Source organism: Argiope bruennichi, chromosome 4 (genome assembly GCF_947563725.1).
Source record: "Argiope bruennichi chromosome 4, qqArgBrue1.1, whole genome shotgun sequence".
NCBI lineage: Eukaryota > Metazoa > Arthropoda > Arachnida > Araneae > Araneidae > Argiope > Argiope bruennichi.
In genome coordinates this window covers 13,063,891-13,084,643 of record NC_079154.1, presented here as the reverse complement: position 1 = coordinate 13,084,643, position 20,753 = coordinate 13,063,891, and the positions used below count along the sequence as shown (strand labels likewise).

At 28.6% G+C, this 20,753-nt stretch overlaps 1 protein-coding gene across 1 annotated transcript; it reads left to right on the top strand.

Moving 5' to 3' along the window:
- Positions 1–6,668: 6,668 nt before the first annotated feature.
- On the top strand, positions 6,669–20,545 carry LOC129966188 (NAD(+) hydrolase sarm1-like). The gene is made up of 7 exons (XM_056080596.1): positions 6,669–6,782; positions 11,344–11,468; positions 13,562–13,797; positions 15,674–15,785; positions 17,119–17,308; positions 19,003–19,124; positions 20,350–20,545. Exons 1-7 carry the CDS (start codon positions 6,669–6,671, stop codon positions 20,543–20,545), a joined length of 1,095 nt encoding a protein of 364 aa, XP_055936571.1.
- Positions 20,546–20,753: the final 208 nt, after the last annotated feature.

Sequence of the window (20,753 nt, the reverse complement as noted above, 5' to 3'; positions counted from 1 at the left end):
CTTGGCCGAAATGATTGATAGTTATATGCACCAAGATGAACTGGGGCGAACAGCTGGCACAGTGTACAATTGGTAATTGACATATACCTAGTTCACCATTCTTATTATGGCATCCAAGATTTATGAAGATCCATGGAACTAATTCATTTAAAGTTTGATTGACAGAGAAAGTCAGGTTCGCCGCTTCTCTTATCAATGCTTAACTACAACCGTCGATTTCCCCCTTTTTCTATACTATTTAACAGTAAATGCATGTTATAAGAATTGAGGATCAGATATCTATTATATTACACTTGCTTATTCTTTTTTGTATGCTTTACTTAAATGAATTTTTTTATGGAAGAACTTGATATTATAGAAACATTATAGCATCACTTATAAATACGTTATACTTATTAGTAACTTATTATAGAATTAATTTTCTTTGGCGACTAGATATTCGCTGAGATTATTGATGTATTGATTTTAAGTCGTTCTTTTAAACATAAATGAATTTTCACAGTCTCTTTCCCCAAAATATTTGCAAACTTGAAAATGAGATAGAAATTTAAGTAGTGTTATTTTACTGTTTTTAACACTGTTTTTTTACTTTGTATTGTATTCCAATAGAATCGAGCCAAATGTCAAAATCACGGAAAAACGTACAAGTCTGCATTATCTAACATCTGGTTCCACGTTGTTTCAGGCTTTTCTGAAATTTCACCTTCTTGTTTTTTATATGCCGTTGATTCCGACATTAAATTGGTGTGTTTATAATTGATGTGTGCTTATATGACGAAGTTCTATAATAGACTATTTGGACTGAAGCATACTAAAAAAATTGCAAGTACGATCATTGCGCAAGTCGTATTTATTTCTTAACATTTCTAATATTTTAAAGGACTGTGTTTATAGTTACCATTAAAATTAAATGAAAGAAAAGTTCATTACGAATCGCCATATCTATTAACAATAAAGCAGGATCTGAATGTGTTGGATTTCTGTAGAACGGTCCATTAGACCTAAAGTTTCCAAATTTGGCATTTTTATTCAAAAGATGTAAATGTACACCTTATAGCGATATTTAAAAAAAAAAAAAAAAAAAGATAGTCAACCACAAAATAGTGAAATTTTGACATTTTCTCCTTATTTGAAAATAATATAAAAAAGCGGGGCTTTGTACCATTTTAGAATTCCAAAAATTATCTCTTTATTGATAATTACTTATTTTTTTTAAATCAACCTTGAAAGAATTTTGGAAATCGGTTTCATAGAAAGAATGGAAATCGGTTTCATAGTTGAAATTAATTTTTTTTACTTTTCTTCCATTAAATACCTGATTTTTCTTCCATCTGTACAGGAAGAATTGGCGAATTTTTTATTATGAATATATTTCGGATACGTTTCTAATTAAATACAGTTTTTAAATGCTATAGAAATTACAGTTAATGTTTCATCTCTGAAGTAAAAACGCTTTATTTTAATTCGTTCGTTGATTCTTTCCGCAATATATAAAATTGGATGTATAAAAACAATCCATTGTTCTGACATTTATGTTTTTTAGAAAGCATTGAATTCTTTTTAGATGTAATGCAGTTTACCAATGGCAGAATTCTAATTCTGATTTCAATACTTTTACTACATATGCTTTATATAACAATAATATATATATATATATATATATATATATATATATATATATATATATATATATATATATATATATATATATATATATATATATATATATATATATATATATATATATATATATATATATATATATATATATAATCAGAATACATTTAAATTATTAATAATCAAATCCGAAATGTCTCAATATCACACAGGACAAGCTTGGATGTTCTGAGACGAATTAACCCCATTGAAGAACACCCTCCCCCCCAAGGCATTACAAATTTTGAAGGCTCTTCACCCTTCGAACTTCCGGAAGCAATTTTATTTATTAGATTTAATTTATTTTTTACTAAAGCAGTTTTTAAGTAGCAAATATTGAAATAGCAAAACACTTAATTGAGGGTCACTTTTACGATAACTGGATTTAGTTACCTAAAAATAAATAATAATAATAATAATAAAAACTAAATATAAATTTAAATGCAGGCAAAATTAATCTGAGTTCATTTGTATGCTGATTTTTTTTTTTTTTTTTTTTTTTTTTTTTTTTGCTAATGGAAGGTTGTAATGGACCTTCCATCTTTTCCTTTCGTTACAGGTGATAGAAAATTCACAGATATCACTAATCGTTTGACATTGTGCTCCCTAATTCACAGGTGCCATTCTATCTCAGACAGTAAAAGATAAATGCGAGAAAAAATGTGATGGAATTTCGGAACTCATTTGTGCTTTGTTGAATGCCCTCTAAGCAAGGAAAAATATGCTTTTCTTCAATGCAAGCAAGCATCTTATTTCTGTTACACATGTTTCATGTATTCTTGAATAGACTGTTATCGCCAGATGTGGAGCTTTCTTTTCTAAAGATACCCTGGGCATCTTTTAATACTTAAATTACAGACAGTTTTCTGATTTATTTGACAGCAGACTTATCAACAAAAACAGTGTTAACAATGCAAACGTTGAAAAGCTACTTTCACTTAGAGAAACAACGTTTTTGTATGAGAAACACAGATAAAAAATAATAATAGAATGGGATCTGTTTTTGAGGGATGCACAGATTTTTATTAATGAAAAAAATAAAATTTCATATATCTATATATCTTCGTATGAAAAGCGATAAGCAGTGCAACTGAAAACCAGTAATCAAATTATATATATATATATATATATATATATATATATATAATATGTATGAAATATGGTAAATGTACATCATTTACAATATATGATTGATAATTACATTAATTGTTTTATTTTAATGTTTAGTTCTAGAATAAAGCCTTTGCAATCGAATGATCTTCATTTAATTTTTTAAAATTATAATTTAAAATTATCTATAAAAGAATTTATTTGTTTATTAAGTAAAACAAATATAAAATAAATCTATCTAAATATTTCTTAATAAGAAAAAATCCTACTGTTGTAAAATTCGATGGGTAATATCATAGATTTCTAGGTATGTATTTAAAAATGTTAAGGCAAAATAGGCCATGTTAAACGTTTTAAAACGTAAAGTTATATTACTGAAATGTGCTTTGTTAAATGGCTTCAAATTCCTCGAAATTAAAATTTAATGTCTTATATTTTACGTATTTTTGTTTGAACAATATAAATTATTAATTTTAAGAGGAAAAAAATTAATAAAAAATTGAAAGATAAAATTTTATCATTGTAATAAAAAAAATGAATTTATTTTAACTATTTTTTTTTACCGATTAATCTTTATTTGAAATTTAGTATCATGAATTCTTGAAATCATTCATGTATATAGTTGCTAATTAATTTATGAATTGATAGATACATTAAGAAAATATTAAAATAATTAAGAAAACAAACGTGATGATATTTCAGAACTCTAACTATGTTAATTTAATATAAGTTATCTAATTTATATAATCAGATTTTTTTAGTTTTAAATATTTTTTTTTGATTTTTTATATTTTATTTATTTTAAATATTTTTTTTTAATTTTTTATATTTTATTTATTTTAAATATTTTAATATTTATTTATTTATTTTAAATATTTTAAAAATTTTTCCATATTTACAAGCAAATATAATAAAAATTTCCCTACTTGATTATTAAACATTTTCTTGAAATATAGTAAGTAATTGTGAAAATCAATGGCCTCACGACGTGTAAGAGTCTTGTAATTGGAATGTCTTACCGGATCAGCTAGATTGTGGTATCACCTTAACAGGTATCAGGAAAGTGTCTTCATTTGCTACATTCCTATTTAGTATATGAGGCAATAGGGTACAAATAATTCAGTGACTAAGAATTATTACTTTGTTGTATTTAAGACGGGTAATAGTGAGTGGATTAAAACTAATTTTAAACAAAATATTTTAAAAAAAGGAAATAAAAGTTTACAGTATGTACTAAATGTTCATAATATTAAGCTTGCCAGACCACTGACTTGTGAATCACTTCTGCAACTACGGAAAAGACTGAACCACTCCAATCTGTCATGCCTGTAAAATATAAAGAAAATTATAAAAATAATACTCAAAAAGTTAAACAGTTCTAGTCTTAGTATGAATGAGTTCAAATATATGTAATTCAAATTAAATTATAACATTAATTACCCGGTAAATATCATCCTCCTTTAAAAAAAAAACCGCAATTGCCAATGGCCTAACACCAGGACCGCTTGTCAGTTGCTTGTTTGGTAATCCGGTCCTGTGGCTATAAGGTTAAAATTATTCATCACTCTCATCAACAATGGTCTTATGGATAGAGAATCATGCAAAAAACTTGAGCAAACCATAACTGTTTTCTTTTCACGAGATTTAAAACCAAAGTAAACAAACAATCAACTTCATAATTTAATTTCTTTCTCGTATGCATATTGTAGAGAAAGTATAAATTCGAACTCGAGATTTTGACGAATCTACACATTTTGGACTTAACAGAGTTCGAAAAACATGTTTGGCAAATGTGCTTCTATCTGACTGTGATAAATATAACTAAAAATGTTTTGATCTAGACGGATGAAATTTGGTATATGGCCTTTACAACAAATTTACGAGATTTCTATCAAATTTTAAGCACATTTCACTTATAGGAAGCCTATCTGTCCGGCTGTTCTAATATAAGTTAACAAGATAACAACAAAATGAAGAAAGCTAGATTAATAAGTGCTAGAAAAAATTTGACGAATTTGCATCTGTTGTAAAGGTATCTTTCAAATTTTAAGCCAATTCCATCAAGCAACTGACCGTCTGTTGGTCTGTAATTTCAGAAACATGTAAAGGCAATAACTCAAAGATGCAATGACTTAATTTCATCAATTTTGGTATGTTATTTTGTAACTACATGTGCCAAATTTTTGTTTCAAGCGACTGGGAAAAATGTGCATTAAAAAAAAATCGATTTTCGGATAATATTAACTGCACGCCAAAGATTAATTGCCAAATATTTCCTGAAGGATTACACGATAGCAGTAAAAATGCTAAATTCATGTCAAAAGTTAATATTTCACAACTGTTGTACACCAGTGCCACTGATGGCATTCCCTGGGATTACAGCTTCATTAGAGAGTATGAGAGAAAGTTTTGGGGAGACCATTCTCTCTTTGTATACAAAAGAATGTATGAACATAGATGCATATAAGATGATGTATGAATGATTGTGTGTATGGACTATATTATAATAACTATGTCTTGATGACTGATTCCCTTTCAGCACATTCCCAATGAAAGTAAATAGCGGTTAATATCCATGAGCGTAAGGTTAAATTAACAGTCGCTGGGTTTTAATTAATTAACGATAAGGCAATGGCAACATCATGATGTTTCAGAGTTCCACGATGTGATAACGTGTTCACAGGCACATCATAATTTGGAATAACTATTATAATTTGTAAGTTTAAGGGAAAGATTGAAATTATTTGAAATAGTTTAGACGAGTGCAGGAAACTCTAATGTCATGAAATTTGGTATCTTTGTATATTCATTTAATATGATCAAATTAGCAGTAAAATAATAATATTTTAATTATTTAAGAAGGATGGCAGAATTTAATAGATTTATGTCGTTCGTGCCTTACTATTGAGGACTGGTTTATTTGATTATTTTTCTTATTTATTTTTTAAAAAAAATTCTAGATAAAATCCTTGCTTGTTTTTCAGCGTAACTACCTAGGGCCGACACAAGAATGATTTTGAATAAATTTTAACCCTTCAGATTGGCAATGGTGGAACTGATTCTCGATGTTTTTAAAGAGGGAAAAAGTAACATAAATATTGTCAATTGCAGCCCTAGACCCTCTCCTAGAACTGGGAATAGCAGAATCATAGGTTAGACATTGAATAAACTTGTTGCGAATCTGGGGGTGTTTTTTCGAACTTAATTGAAGTTCTTCTGATAAATTCCGAAATAGTCGAATACCAGGGGAATCAACAATATGTTTATTTCGGAAAACTTGCAACTTCTTAATGTATTGGGCAGAAGTGGCTCCACAGATTATTTGAGCCATATAATTGCTTCACAGAGCAGGAGCTGAAGTCTAATTGATAGCTTTTCCAACGATATGGTGTTTGAGATTATGATCCGTTGAGATCGAGTGCTCCGTCAAAAGCCCCTTCACAGGTGTCTCATCAACATCACCGTTCCGGGGGGGGGGATGGTAAGTTGACCAAAGCGAGTATTTCACCACGTGATAATCTTCCCCAAACAATCCCTTTGAAATACTTTTTTTGACTCCTCCTTCCCTATATAGGTATTCGACAGTATATGGACGTTTTGTAAAAGACTGACCAATAGTGTTTCTTTCTTAACGCGATGACCATTGCACCCAACCCCTTCGTATACCTTTTCATTCCTCTTCGTCGCCTGTGCATCTTTTCTGGTTTATTCTAGGATTATTCTTACTTCACAACAGACCTTGAGATCTAGTTCGAGAAGTAATACAAAATAAATTTTTTTGAAATATTTGGATAAATTTAATAACAATGTATTTAGATTTCTGCAAAACAATTTGTGAAAAATACGTCGACTTGGGGAAGTCATATTTTGTTTGGATGGCTTTCTCTTTTTTTATCTGTCATATGGTAAATTTAGTTATAAAAGCATACAGACGTCTAAACGGACTTCACACAAATGAAGACGAACGACAAGTACTCTTATGGTCGGTAGATGATGTCGCTGCCTGGATTGAAAAGGTATATATAGCTTTGCTTTTGGAATTTGTCTTTTTTTTTATGCTTGTAAAAAATAAATTTTATCGGAATTTGCTTTTATTTTAATCGGCTTATCCCCCATTCCTTGTAAAAGCTCTAAAATTCCATATTATTGTTTGTTTTCGGTGATTTTATTGTTTTCAAAACTAAAATAATTTATCACTTTATTTTATTTAGTTTAGATATACTAGGAGATTCTCCTATTCCATTAATGAATTTTAGAAAACATTATTACTATATTTCATCGAAATTATAATAATAGATTATGAATTAAATATATTGAAAAAATTAAAATATAAAAAGTCTTGAAAGGTCCCTTTAATTTGTATCCTGAAAAATTGTTTTTAAAAACAAAAACTTAAATGTTAAAGCTAAAAATCTCAAAAAGTTTGAACACAAATGTAATTAGAAAATTAAGCCTTATGAACAGAATAAAAGGGGAAAAAATCTGATTTATTAAAAAGTAATAATAGATTTAATTAAAATCCGAATATAAATTATTGTTATGATTAAATTGATTGCTTTTTGGTACTTTTGCATTTGCTTTGCGCTCATTAAAAAAATATTAATTTGAAAATAAATATATATTTATTGCTTTTTCAGTTCTCAAGTGACTGTTAATTATAAAAAAAAAATGTCTTTATATATTTTGTAAAAATAATGCAGACAGTAAGAATACTAATAATTTCCGAAGGAAGTCCTTATTCATAAGTACCAGAAGAAAAATAATTGTACCTGAATAGGTTTTCAAAAATATTTCAATAGTTTTCTGGAAAAAAAAAACGAATTGTGCATTTAATATAGTATTCAATAGTTTTCTGAGAGACAAAAAAAAATGTGCATTCAATATTATTATAAATGATCTTTTTGATTTCTTATAGATATTATCATATGTTTAAGGTAAATGAAAATTGAATTGCGGTTTATATGGTATTTCTAAGCAGTTCATTGCCTATAGATTTTGTCGTAGCTTTGAATTTAAGTTTCGAAAAAAAAAAAAATTAGCAATTTTAGTTTTATTAAATAACATTTTTTCTAGCGATTAATTAATCTGATTAAGCTATGATCGTATATTTAAATGCATGCTTATTTTGTAATGCATATACTTGCACGCTTCAGGCGTTCCACCAAAAGGATTTGTTTAATATTTTGTTCAAGTGAAAGCCTTTTTATAATGAAAAGAGGGAAAGATCTATCATATCAACATTTTGTTTTGTTTATTGTTGTTGTTACCGGTCTCCGGTAGGTTTGACATAATAATTACATGATTTGAGATAAGTCTATTTTGATAAATTATTAGATGGATATGAATAAGTTTGCTATGTCTGGCTGCATGTCTGTCCATCATTACACGCAACTGACTATATACCAATAATGAAAAATAAGGTATAAATAGTGCATCGAGATCAACAGAATCATATTAGTTATAATTATGTTATTTGTCTTCTACTTGATATCGTTTTATATCCGCCCCCCTCTAAGCAAATCAACTCTCCTTCGTAAGACTGAAAGTTGGCTTCAATTCTTAGGAGCTATGGTATACTATTCAGGAATTAAAATGTTTATTGACTTCCACTTAAATTTTTTCGTTTGTCTACATGGATGGTTTGAAAGTTTAATGCAAGCACAAGTCATATAAACGAGATATGGGTTTATGTGTAGTACACACATAAAAGAAAAAATTTTTTAAGAATTTTAAAAAGATGTTATTTCATGAACGATAAATAATTTGTCATTGATAAATATTATAGTTTCTTATTAATTATAAAGAGAAGCAATTAAGCTATGAAATCACTGTGAAGAGTGAGTTTTATATTCTTGGTTTACAAAAAATTAATTTTTTTTTTGGAAACTTGAAGATGTGCAACTATTTAAAAAACATCAATATATATATGAAAGTTTTTGCTGTTATATTTTTGTAGGAAATGTGCTCACACTTCTCTTTCAGAATTAAATTTCTTATTATGTATATAATTAGAAATCATTATTAAATTAGAAATTATTATTATTAAAGGTTTTGTTATCTGTTGTTATTATGTTTGCTGATCCCTCAAATTGTAGGTAAACATTACAGGTGCCGATTTCAGCATTCTTGGTTTACAAAAAATTAATTTTTTAGAGAATTGAATTTTATGCAACTATTTAAAGAAATCAAACCATGCCTGATAGTTTTAGCACCTATCTTTTTGTTGGAAAAATATTCATACTTCTGTTTTAGAATAACGTTTTGATACAACTAAATAAAGTCTATATATTGTTCTAATTTATTTTTCTTTATTCATTTTAAAAATTACTACAGACATTAATTAAATCCTTCTGTTGTAAACCAAGTCAATAAGATTCACTCCAGTTTTATTGAATTAAAAAAAAAAAGAAAACTTAGTTTAACAATTTTTCTCCCAAATTATTTTACAAAATATGATGAAGTTCGGTATTTAAGTCTTAGCAACATATTTTAAGTAACCAAAAGAGCAATATATATTTAAATTTCCAAGTTTATATTTTGTTTTAAAATTTATTTTTGTAAAACCTTAAAATGTCTGTCTAATTTATATATTCTTAATTCTTGTTATTCACTGTGTCAGCTGCCCCCCCCTGCATATATATATATTATATATGCAGGAGGGGGCATATATATATACAGAGAGAGGGAGAGAGAGATTAAACGAAGCATGTTAGATTTAAGCTGCATTTCGATTTATTTTCAGTTGCAGTAAGCAATAACTGATAATATATGTGATGTAAATATTAAGCTGCCTTAAATAAGTCATAAGTCATTAAGTAATTCATGCAGATATCAGATGAGTAACATTTACAATTTTAGAGATGATTTTATTTAATTATAATTAAATCAACGTGATTGGAAATAATCATTTACATTCTTCTTCTGTCTTATGTTCTTCTCTAGTCTTACTAGTTGCTGGTAAACCAAAATATTAAAAATTGATTTGAAACAATTTGTAAATCTAAAACTTTAACATTAGCAATCTGTATAATTTAAATTAAATATTATAATGCAATAGACGATTTTGACGACCAGTTGGTTTGCTAGGATCAATGATTCTAAAAATGAAATGTTTTGTGAAATCATGTCTTAATGATTTTCACCACAAAATACATTTGCATTGATAAATATTTACAATATGATATTTGTGTGATATTTTTCTATTAACTGTGCTATTATTATTAAATTAATTGTGATCATTCTGCTATTTATTATTTTTAAATAATTAATTTGTAAAATATTTAATTAATTAATACAAAATATATATCACACTTTAGTATCACAATTTTATATCGCACCTTTACTCAAATTTAAATTTACTTGAATTTGAAACTTCTGAAAAAATTATTGCAAAAACTATTTTATATGCCGGTCTAATTTTAATACTTATCTTTTCAAAATCTTTGACTTTAATACTATAGAACACATTGCTTAATTTTCATTGACTTTTAAGTCGTCCTTGTTAGTGTAAGAACACCTAAAAGATACCGAGTCCTTTTTCGACAGATGAGGGAAATCTAATCAGCTTTTGCCAGGCATAATTTTTTTTATTTAATTTCTGTTAAATAATCAGATATAACTTTATATTTATGATTCCTTCAAATTGTGAGATATTAAAAAATATTTTAGTTTCTTTCATGTGCTCTGTTCATGGACCGCGGATGGAGATCAATTAGCTTGCAACTTCTGAAATAATTATTGCATTAAAAATGTTTTGTATTCCAGTTTAAAGTGTAAATCTTTTTTTTCAAAGACGTTAATTTTAAATATTGCAGGATGTATCATGTACTTTTCATAGATTATTAAATCGTCCATGCTGGTTTAATTACTAAGTAAAGTCATTGGGAAAATTTTTTCAAAATTCAGCTTAATTTTAATTAATTAAAATATTAATTAAAATAAAAAAAATCGTTCTGAGGCACATATTCCCAATCTCCAGGTTATATATAGTTTCCAGTGCCAAATGGTCTGACCAATAGTGTGCAAACACACACACACGCGCGCTCGCACACACAATCATTTTCATTATTAGAGTAATTTTTAAATTTTATCTGTTTATTCACTTGTTAAATCTTTAAAATGTTTTTTTAAACAATTCTGTAATAAACTATCTTATTTAAGCATTATTTTATTAATTTTTTGAAAATATTGCATTACGAATTGCTTTGTTCTACTATTTTTTTAATACAGCTATTAAATCTTTTGTTTGTATTTACACTGTATTAAACGAATTTAACAAAGAAAATAAATTAAAAAATATTGACTTAATCCGAGAGGCAATTACAGCATACATGAACTTAAGCAAGCATACATATTCGGAATGACACGAGGGAGCAATTTTTTTGTCAGTCCTGCCCCAGAAGCTCTACTATTTTATCAGTTGGTGTAAAAATAAAATTTTAATTTCAACTCAGTCAAATAACGTTAAGGCCAGTTTCACCAGCCATTAAATTATTTCATATATTCTGAAAAGTTGCAATAAATAAAGAACTTGATTCAATTCATTTTCAGAGCTAATTTTCTATTTTTTTTTTATAGAATGGCTTCTCTTGCTATAAACAGGCGTTTTTCGACAGTCAAGTGGATGGAGACCTCCTCCTTCAACTGGACGAGAAATCCCTCAGGGAAAGTATTGGTGTGAACAATGGCATTCTTAGAAAAAGGTAATGATGTTACTAATATGTCAATAGAAGTGTTAAATATATGTTGATTGTTAAATATAATTGTTAATCACAAAATATAAAAATGCGTATAAAATGTAAAAAAAAATCGCTAAATAGAATAGAAAAATCGTCAAAAGAATTGTTAATAATATGCGCTAAAGAATTTATATAAAATGTATTAAATAATTGCGAAATAGAATAGAAAAATCGTGATTAGAATTGTTAATAATATACGCTAAAAATGTACATTTATATAAGTAGGAGAATATATAAATAGCTTGTAATTTAGTAGTATATATTTTGATTATCAACCGTTTTTTATATGATTTATATTTGATAATATTTATATTACAGTGATTTGATCTAATTTTGACGTAAATGTGAGGCAATTTAAAACCTGACCAAAGTTTTGAGCTCCATTTCTTATGGAAAATCGGACAGAATTGCCAAGGAATTCGTTTCATTTGTTTTGAAACCAAAGCTCTTTGTGCCGTATTTAAAAAAATGATTTAAATTAAGACATAATCATAATTTAAGGTTGCTTCATGCATCATTTATTTTCAATTTTATTTATATGCACTATATTACGATATTTTTTCCCCAGTTCGCTGATTGACTTAAGTGATTTGTTTGTCAAATTCTGTATTTAATTATTTATAATGCGTTAAAAATGTTTTGTAATATCTTTACTACTTAATTTAAAATGATTTTTAACTTTAAATTTTGTAATTTTTTGAAAATTCACAATGATTTCAAGATACCCAATTCCCTGCTGAAGAATCCCAATTTAATGCTTTGTTATGTCAATTTGCTCTAATATTTGTTCCTTAAAAACTGCTCATAGAGATATTAAAATAAAATAAATAGAAGAATATCCTGCTTTAGAAAATTGGAAGGGGAAAGGAGCCCTGGACACTTATATTATAGTAGGATAACGACTGAGTTTAATCCAACTTTAGCATTAATGATGTTAATTACATAAAAGTTGTAATAAGCATTACAAACTAAACAAAACGTCTGAATGTTTTTACCATTGTTTTCTGAAAGAATTCTATATATTTCTAAGATTCATTATGGAAAAAATTATAAAGAATACTAAAAATATTTATAAACTTGAAATGCGTAGTATTTAAACAGGAATTAATTATATGCATTCTTACTGCACAGAAATACTTGTTTTAAATATCCATTTTTGTTATAAATTATTTTCTAGTCACTACATTATCAGCGCAATGATGACAAAAAAGTCATATGAGCATTCATATGTCTCTAATATATTATCTTTCCTCTTCCGCAAAAGTTTCCTCTTTTGGACAGTTTCTAAGACGCCAAATTACTCAGAAGGAAGAATAAGAAAGATAGGCAAAATAAGCAGTCAAATTTTAATCAAACACCAATTTTAATCAAGCCTTTTTCTGTCTTTGAAAACTGACGCATTTACACAAAAGCGAGAATGTACAGTTTCGGTGCATGTGAAAACTATGGTTAAACATGAATATTTACAAATGACGAAAGCGAAGCAAAGTTTAGAATCTCGTAGGACTTGATTCATTAGGGGATTGTGATTTATTTTGAAATATGATGCTTTGTCAAGAAATCGATAAATTTAATTATTGAGAATATCAATTCTCTCCCTATAAATTTGATATCGATGTTGTCCTTTTTTATTATTCTCGTGAGAAATGGACAATAATTTTGAAACTAATTGTAATTACCACGCTTTGTCTTGCCATGCGTTTACAATTAATTGTCGAATATATATGCTATACTCAGAAGTGATATTTTCACAATTCACTTAAATTATAATTAATTCACAATTCACTTCATTTGTGTGGAACTTGTACCTAAAAAATTCTTGTTGGGATCCAAGTATTCCACTCATTGTTATCTTCTTAATTCAGAAGAAACCAGATGAATATTCGCTAAAATCTGAAAAAGAAGCATTGCTAATTTTATTTTAGAATCAAGAGGGAAAAGAATTACTACTTTTCTAATGTCCGGAAGGGCCATTCATAATTTTTTTCTAAATTAAAACGAGAATTGTATAAATTTGTGCCAAAACTCTAAAGAGAATCATTCGTTATTTTTTTCAGGTTCATGCGGTTACTGAACCACTTAAAATGTCATGCAGACTATTCGGCCATAGACAAATCTGGATTAAACGACTTTTTGAAGAGACTAGGACCCGAGTACTGCCAGTACACTTACGAGATGCTGTTAAGTGGTGTGCGCTACGAGGATATTAAATATCTCACATCTGAAATCTTGGAAAAGGAGTGTGGTATATCGAACAGTATACATCGGGCGAAAATTCTTCAAAAGGCCAAAGGTAAGAGGCCTTATATATTACTTGGGAAGGGTTAAGTTATTTTTGTGAGTAATTAAAAATGTGCTGAAATTTAGTGCTATACATCCAGAATTTGACTACAATCGAATCTGGGATGATATTTATGGCTAACCGCTTTAATTCATAGCACCGCTTTAACTCATGGCACCTCATAAAGTAATTAGCAACAATACATTATACTAAAGTATGCATTTTCATTGTTTGTTAGCTATGCATATTGGTGATGTGCATGGCTCTAATGGATAATGTCCATTATCCGTACATATAATGGATGATGGAACAGTGGAACATAATTCTGCTTACTCTTTCACATGATTATACTCCCTTCATGATTATACGTGTATGATTATGCCCCCTTTGTACATGATTATACGCATATGATTATTCCCCCTTTGTTGCATGATCATATTCATAGCATTATGCCCCTTTGTATTTGATTATACTCAAATGAATATGCCCCTTTGTACACGATTATACCCGCTTCTACAAGACTGATAATATTTTATTTCAAAAACTTTCAAATCCTGTATCTCACTCTGTATTTACGGACACTTAGAGTTAATTGGGATGAGGATAACGAAGACAATTTACATTTTCTTAACGCATGTAAAAACGAGAAAATATTTGTAATACTTTGTGCTCTTAAGTATTTAGCTTTGGAGTAAAAAGAAAATTCTATTAGATATTAAAGGACATGTGTTGTTACATCACTCAGAAAAACCATTCAATCTTTGAAGCATGTTTATGCAATATTATTTTTAATTCTTATTAATGGCAAGTTGTGAAAAGTATGGAATGTAGAAAATATTTTTCAATGTCATGAATAGCTAAATTTCAATTAATTCATGCTTGAAAGATAAGGAGCTTTAACCTCTTCGACGTCTCCAATGCGTCTAGCGCTTTCAAGTGACTTTTGCAGTTCAAATTCTGCAGGGCCGCCGTAACGCGCTTCAAGCGTTCTTCTACATTTAAAAACTTTTAAACGTTTAAAACGCTTTGTAAATGTTTAATTGTTTGATTTTTTATTTTTATTTATTCTAATGCGGCGAAAAACAGAGGAGAAACAGAAATTGTCGCGGACTGGAGAGGCAGCCGAAAGGGTTGTTTAAAAAAAGTATACTTTCATTTAATGTTTATTTTTATCTTAATTTCTCTCTTTTTTGTATCATTGATATTCTCATGATGCAAAAAGAAAAAAACACACCTGATAATAACATTTAGCATCGATTTAGAACATGAATTATCTAACTTCATTTCCCTTATTCACCCTTACTACCCTTATTCACTGATAGATAAGATCTTTTCCTTTGATATAGAGCGTTTGTTCGTCAATAGCATTATTATCAGATAATTCCTCATATTGCTCCTTGGATAAGTTGGTTGGCGTAAAAAATTCATATTTTGAACAGGAAAATATAAATATTAAAATATTGAAATTATTTCTTTCATCGGTTAAAGAGAACAGAACACCGTTTCCCTTTCATGTGATAACGGCAGCATCGTGCAAAATTTTTATGTGAAGTATATGTGACTCATTGTGATGCGGTAGCTTCATACAAGGCTTTCATGTGAATACATGTGATTCATTGTGATTCTGCAGCATTATGAGAAATTTTTTATGTGAAGCACATGTGATTCTGCAGCTTTATGAGAAATTTTTTATGTGAAGCACATGTGCTTCAATAGAAATCTGAATTTGTTTTTATAAAATAAATGTCGAAAAACGCCATTTTCTATTGCAATTAAATTATTTTTTATATTATTATAATAATCTGAAATGATTTTGTAATAATGTAATAATTTATTTCATATTATATTGTTATTATAATATGATTTTATCAATTTATTTTTATTTCAGTTGAAAGTCATCTGTCAAATAGCGCACAGGCAGAAGCTAGTAATCGTTCCGAAACCCAGGATTTCGACGCATTCATCAGTTACAGAAGATCCTCTGGTTCACATTTAGCCAGGTATTCTAGTGCTTATAATTTGCTGATTTTAAAATTAATTTATTTGAGCTAATATTAAAACGTTGAATGCATGGGGGGGGGGGATCATTGGTGACCGGCGAAGCTAAGATTACTAGAAAATCATAATTCGAGTGAATTTTAAGTGTTTTTTAAATTTTTCATTATTATCATTGCTACATCACTTATTACAAAAATTTATTTGTCTGTTGTAACTAATATTTCGCTTAAACATTCAACGATAATGAGAATCTCATGTTGCCAAACGAGTAAGTCATATGAAATCAGCGTGACATTCAACGTTTTAAACAATCTTTCGAATTAATGAATCATCTTTACATATTGAGATCATTTGTAAATTTCGCAGAAATAGACGTCAGCTTTTTCAGTTATGTTTTCATTTTTATACCCTAGTCTCCTTTGTTGATCAGATTTTTTGCCTAGATTACAGACCATTTATGTTATTAAATTATTTATATAGATTGGGCATAAATTTTAAAAGAGGTTCACCTTTTTATTTAACACAATGAAAAACACGATTTCAGCTGTATCAGTTTACAACAAATTCAAAAATGTGTATATTGCAAATTGAAAGCGAAAATGAAATCTTACTGCGGGGTTAATAATTGGAAAAAGGCGCGTATTTAAATGTTTTAATGGATTATTTTTAGTTCCATCATTATATAGAATCAATTGTGTATCAAAGTGAATATAAATATTACTAAAATTAAGAGAAAAAATGCACGGAGCTGAAGCTGATATCATTAGAAAGATAATCTTTTTTTGTTTTTTGGAAGACAGTTTTTGTAAAATAATTTTTTGGAAGATATATACAACAATTTCTATAAGCAAATCATAGGATTATTCATTTGGCGACGATCTCATGTCGATCTCTATTTTTGTTCTGGATTAAGCTTTCTGTTTGAAGCTTATTTCTTGATTTCTTTTATAACTTCCTTATGATAATAAGACAAACACCCTCCAAAGTGCTTGATAATATTTTGACCTCCATGAATTACCTAAGCCTATTTATGCTCTAGATTAAGCTCTCTGTTTGAAGCCTATTTCTAGATTTCTTTAATATATTCTTAAATGATGCCATGGCAAATATTTTATATAATATTTCTATTAATAATTTGAACTTCCTGAATTACCTAAGCGAAACGTTGAATTCAATACAGCTGTATAAATTTTGAATGAAGAGTCTGAAATTCGTGCTATAGTTTGCTTACATTTGATTGTTACCATTCGACAATAAGTAATAAGAGCGATTTCTGTATTACGTGTAGTAATGTTTTATACATGCAAATGTTTACTATATCTATTTTTCTTTTAGCTTACTGTATACTTACCTCAAGGCACGAGGTCTTTCTGTGTATTTGGACGTTGACATTCTTAAAAATGGAAGATTCGACCTCCATATTCTGGACAGCATTAGCAGAGCGAAGAATTTCATTTTGGTTTTGACCCACGACGCTTTAGATCGATGTCTCAACGATGACAAGTGTGAAGATTGGGTTCATAAGGTGAGTTTAACTTTATATATATTTTATAATTGCGTATATGTGTAGGAATACGAAACCGAATGTCATGAACATTCTATCTGGGTGAATGTTTGGAGTATAAACAGACAGTTATAGTTTTGAGGGTATTTAAGAGGGAATATGCTATTATTGCTGAATAGTTGTAACAAATGAGAAAAAAATTTCAAGTCAATCCTAATGAAAGCTTTCTAAAGAAGTTATTTGACTTCTTTCCAAACAAGACTTAATCTAAAACTATGAAAGAAGGGAAGGAGAGTGGAGGTTGATCAAAATATTTAACAACTGCTATTTGGAGAGTTAAACTAAATTAACAATTCTTTATTTGGAATGAAAGCAAAGTTCTAAAACAAACTATGCATTCAGTATTTACTTTGTAAGTGAATGTAAATAAATATGTCAGCTTATTCATAAATACAGACCGTTTTTATGTATTTCCTACTATTTTCGTCTATATATTTTATTAATCTTTTTATATGCGTAGAATCTATAAAGCTAATCTAATGAACATGATAAATCTATGGAAGTTTGAGCTATAAGCTGTCAGCCATAGCTTTGAAAAAGTTCCATCTAAAATGTGCTATTGTTACTGATAAATAGCAACAATCAGCAATAAAAAACAGCAATAGTGGTCTCCCTAAAACTTTCTTGCTTACTCCTTAATGAAGGTATTATCTCAGACAATCACTTGGATGGCATTGGCATTTTATGAAATAATTTTGGTTTTGGCTTGAATTTAGCCTTTGTGTGGAACTATTATTTTACCAAGAATTTATGAGACTCCTTGGCAAGATTGTTTGGCGATTAACCCCTGACATGCGGTTAATAGTCTACAAAAATCAAATTTTTGTTTTAGACTTGTTTTCCCCAACCGATTAGAACAAACATTTGACATAAAACTTCTCTTATAGTCATAAAATTAAATTTGATATATTTAATTTAATGCGTTTTTGAATTATTACGTTTACATGCTTCAGAAAGTTCAGACTGACAGACGGTCTACTCATGATAGACATGGCATTGTAAATGTTTCATCTATGTACCAAATTTTATCTATATAGCTTTCTTCATATTGTAGTTATCGTGTTAACTTATAATCGAAGAGCTGGACTGACAGACGTTCTTTCGAATTTTGCAAAAATTTTGATAGACCAAATTCCATTCATCTAGCTCAAACGTTTTTGAGTTATCTTTGTAGCAGACGGACAGACGGAAATGTTCCGAAAATGTGTTTTTCTAACTCCGGGAAGTTTAAAACATGGAGATTTCGTCAAAATCTTTAGATCGAATGTTTTGACGACTACAATACTTTCTCTATACTACGTATATGAGAAGATAAAAATAAATTAGCGACGCACATTCAATATTTTTTTAGGTAAAATATTTCTTTTCAGTGCAAATTTGGTCAATTCTGTAATTTCTTTGGTAATTTCCGCACATACCTTAAGATTAAGTTTTTCTCTAATCGTCCCTCCCTCTCACCAATTTGCTAAATCTATGAGTTCATATTTTTTAATTATGAGAATAGCGTCAAGCATTGATATTCATCAAAATATTAAACTTTTGCATGATTCCCAATACTTATTTATGTGCTTCCATTCTTCAATGAGAATGTATTAAATTTAAATATATCTATGATTATTTAATGTAATAAAACGTTTTTTTCTTATTTTTTATAGGAAATCTCTGAAGCCATGAAGAATAAATGCAACATTATTCCTGTCTTCGATAATTTTCGTTGGCCAGCCGAAAATTCTTTGCCTGAAGATATACAGTTGATCTCTATGTGTAATGGTGTCAGGTAAGAATTACTTTTAGCAATATTTTAGTAAGAAATCATTAAATTTCTAAATATACAGAGGACCTTGGTTAATTTATACTTATTAGGCTATAATAAACCGATAATTAATTTATGTAACTCTAAAGTAGGATGATAATCAAATAACTAACAACCTAAAGAATAAAAAATGAACTTTTTTCCTAAATTTAAATGCCATAACAATAATTTTAAAAAATTAAATTCAAATACCCAACTTCGAATTGATCATGTGTTTATATAGGTTTTGTGAGCTACTTATTTGGATATAAAACTGACTGTCATATTTTATAGAACCGTTAGATGATATTAATGATCCATTTCAAAATAAAATCCAAGATTAATTGGTGACATAATTTTAGATGTTAGTCCCTGAAAAAAAATCTAATAATGGTCTAACCATTAGACCGTTTGGCCAACAGCTACAAAACTTGTCTCCGCTATTTGTTTGAAATTTTATTAGAATTTAATTAATTAAGAGAAGATTTTGGCATTTTTCTGCAATGACTTACGAAACTGTTAGAACACAAAAGTGAATTCTAATTAAAAAATAATAAAAATGACTTTTAATAGTGCCAATTTAATAGTCGTGTTAATTTTTCCTAAATTTTAGATAATTTTTTAAAACAATTTTTTTGAATAATTTCCAACAAAGATTACATTTTTACCCTTAAATTTAAACAATTTTCATTATTTCATTAAATATTTAATCGCATGATTTTCTTCCATTGTTAAGGCTAAAAAAGAGACATTCTGTTTAATATCTGAGTAGTTTAAGAGACAAATGAAAAATTGGTTGCAATGTCGCGAAATTGGACGATAGATGAATTCGGAATTTACATGTAATATAATAACATAAAGAACAGAACATGTGAGTGAGGATTAAAATAACATCGCGTTAATATCGACAATTTGTAGTAATCATGAGCATGAAGTTATATCTAAATGACTTATCTGAACATTAAATATAACCAATATCTCAGGTGAAACATCTGGTCGAGAAATGCGACTAGTTCTGAATAAAAACAGTCATTCTACTTTTCAAACTTATTTGATTCTAAGAGAAAAGAAGCTTTATGTTTTGATCTGTAAATAGTCATATCTGCAGATTCTAGCGATAATATACTTTGAAAAAAAATGTTGAAAGAAGGCATGCCATTCTCCAGTTTTTTATTCTGTGGATCATTACAATTATACATTTTTTTTATAGATGGAATCACGATTTTCAAGAGCCAACCATCGATAAAATACAAGAGTTCATGGTGGACGAACTCTCATCGTGGAATGAATTGAAGTTCGGTCAAAAGGCGTCTCGGTCATCAGAATGCGAGCTGGAATTTCCATCTGAAGCCATCTCTTGTTTCCGACATAAACACCAGACCTCACGTTCGATGCATTGTCGCTAAGTTGTGTGCCGGATAGTTCTCCGGCATCGAAAGTCCACAGTCCTTCAACAATTCGCACACTGGAGAAGTGTCGAGCATTCAATTCAGTGCCAAAACTAGATGTAGAAAATATAGCTATCGATGGACATTTCTAATAGAATTTGAAGTATAACAACAAGACAGAAATGATACTACCAAATAAGAATCTTCGACTGACTGACGGGAGGAC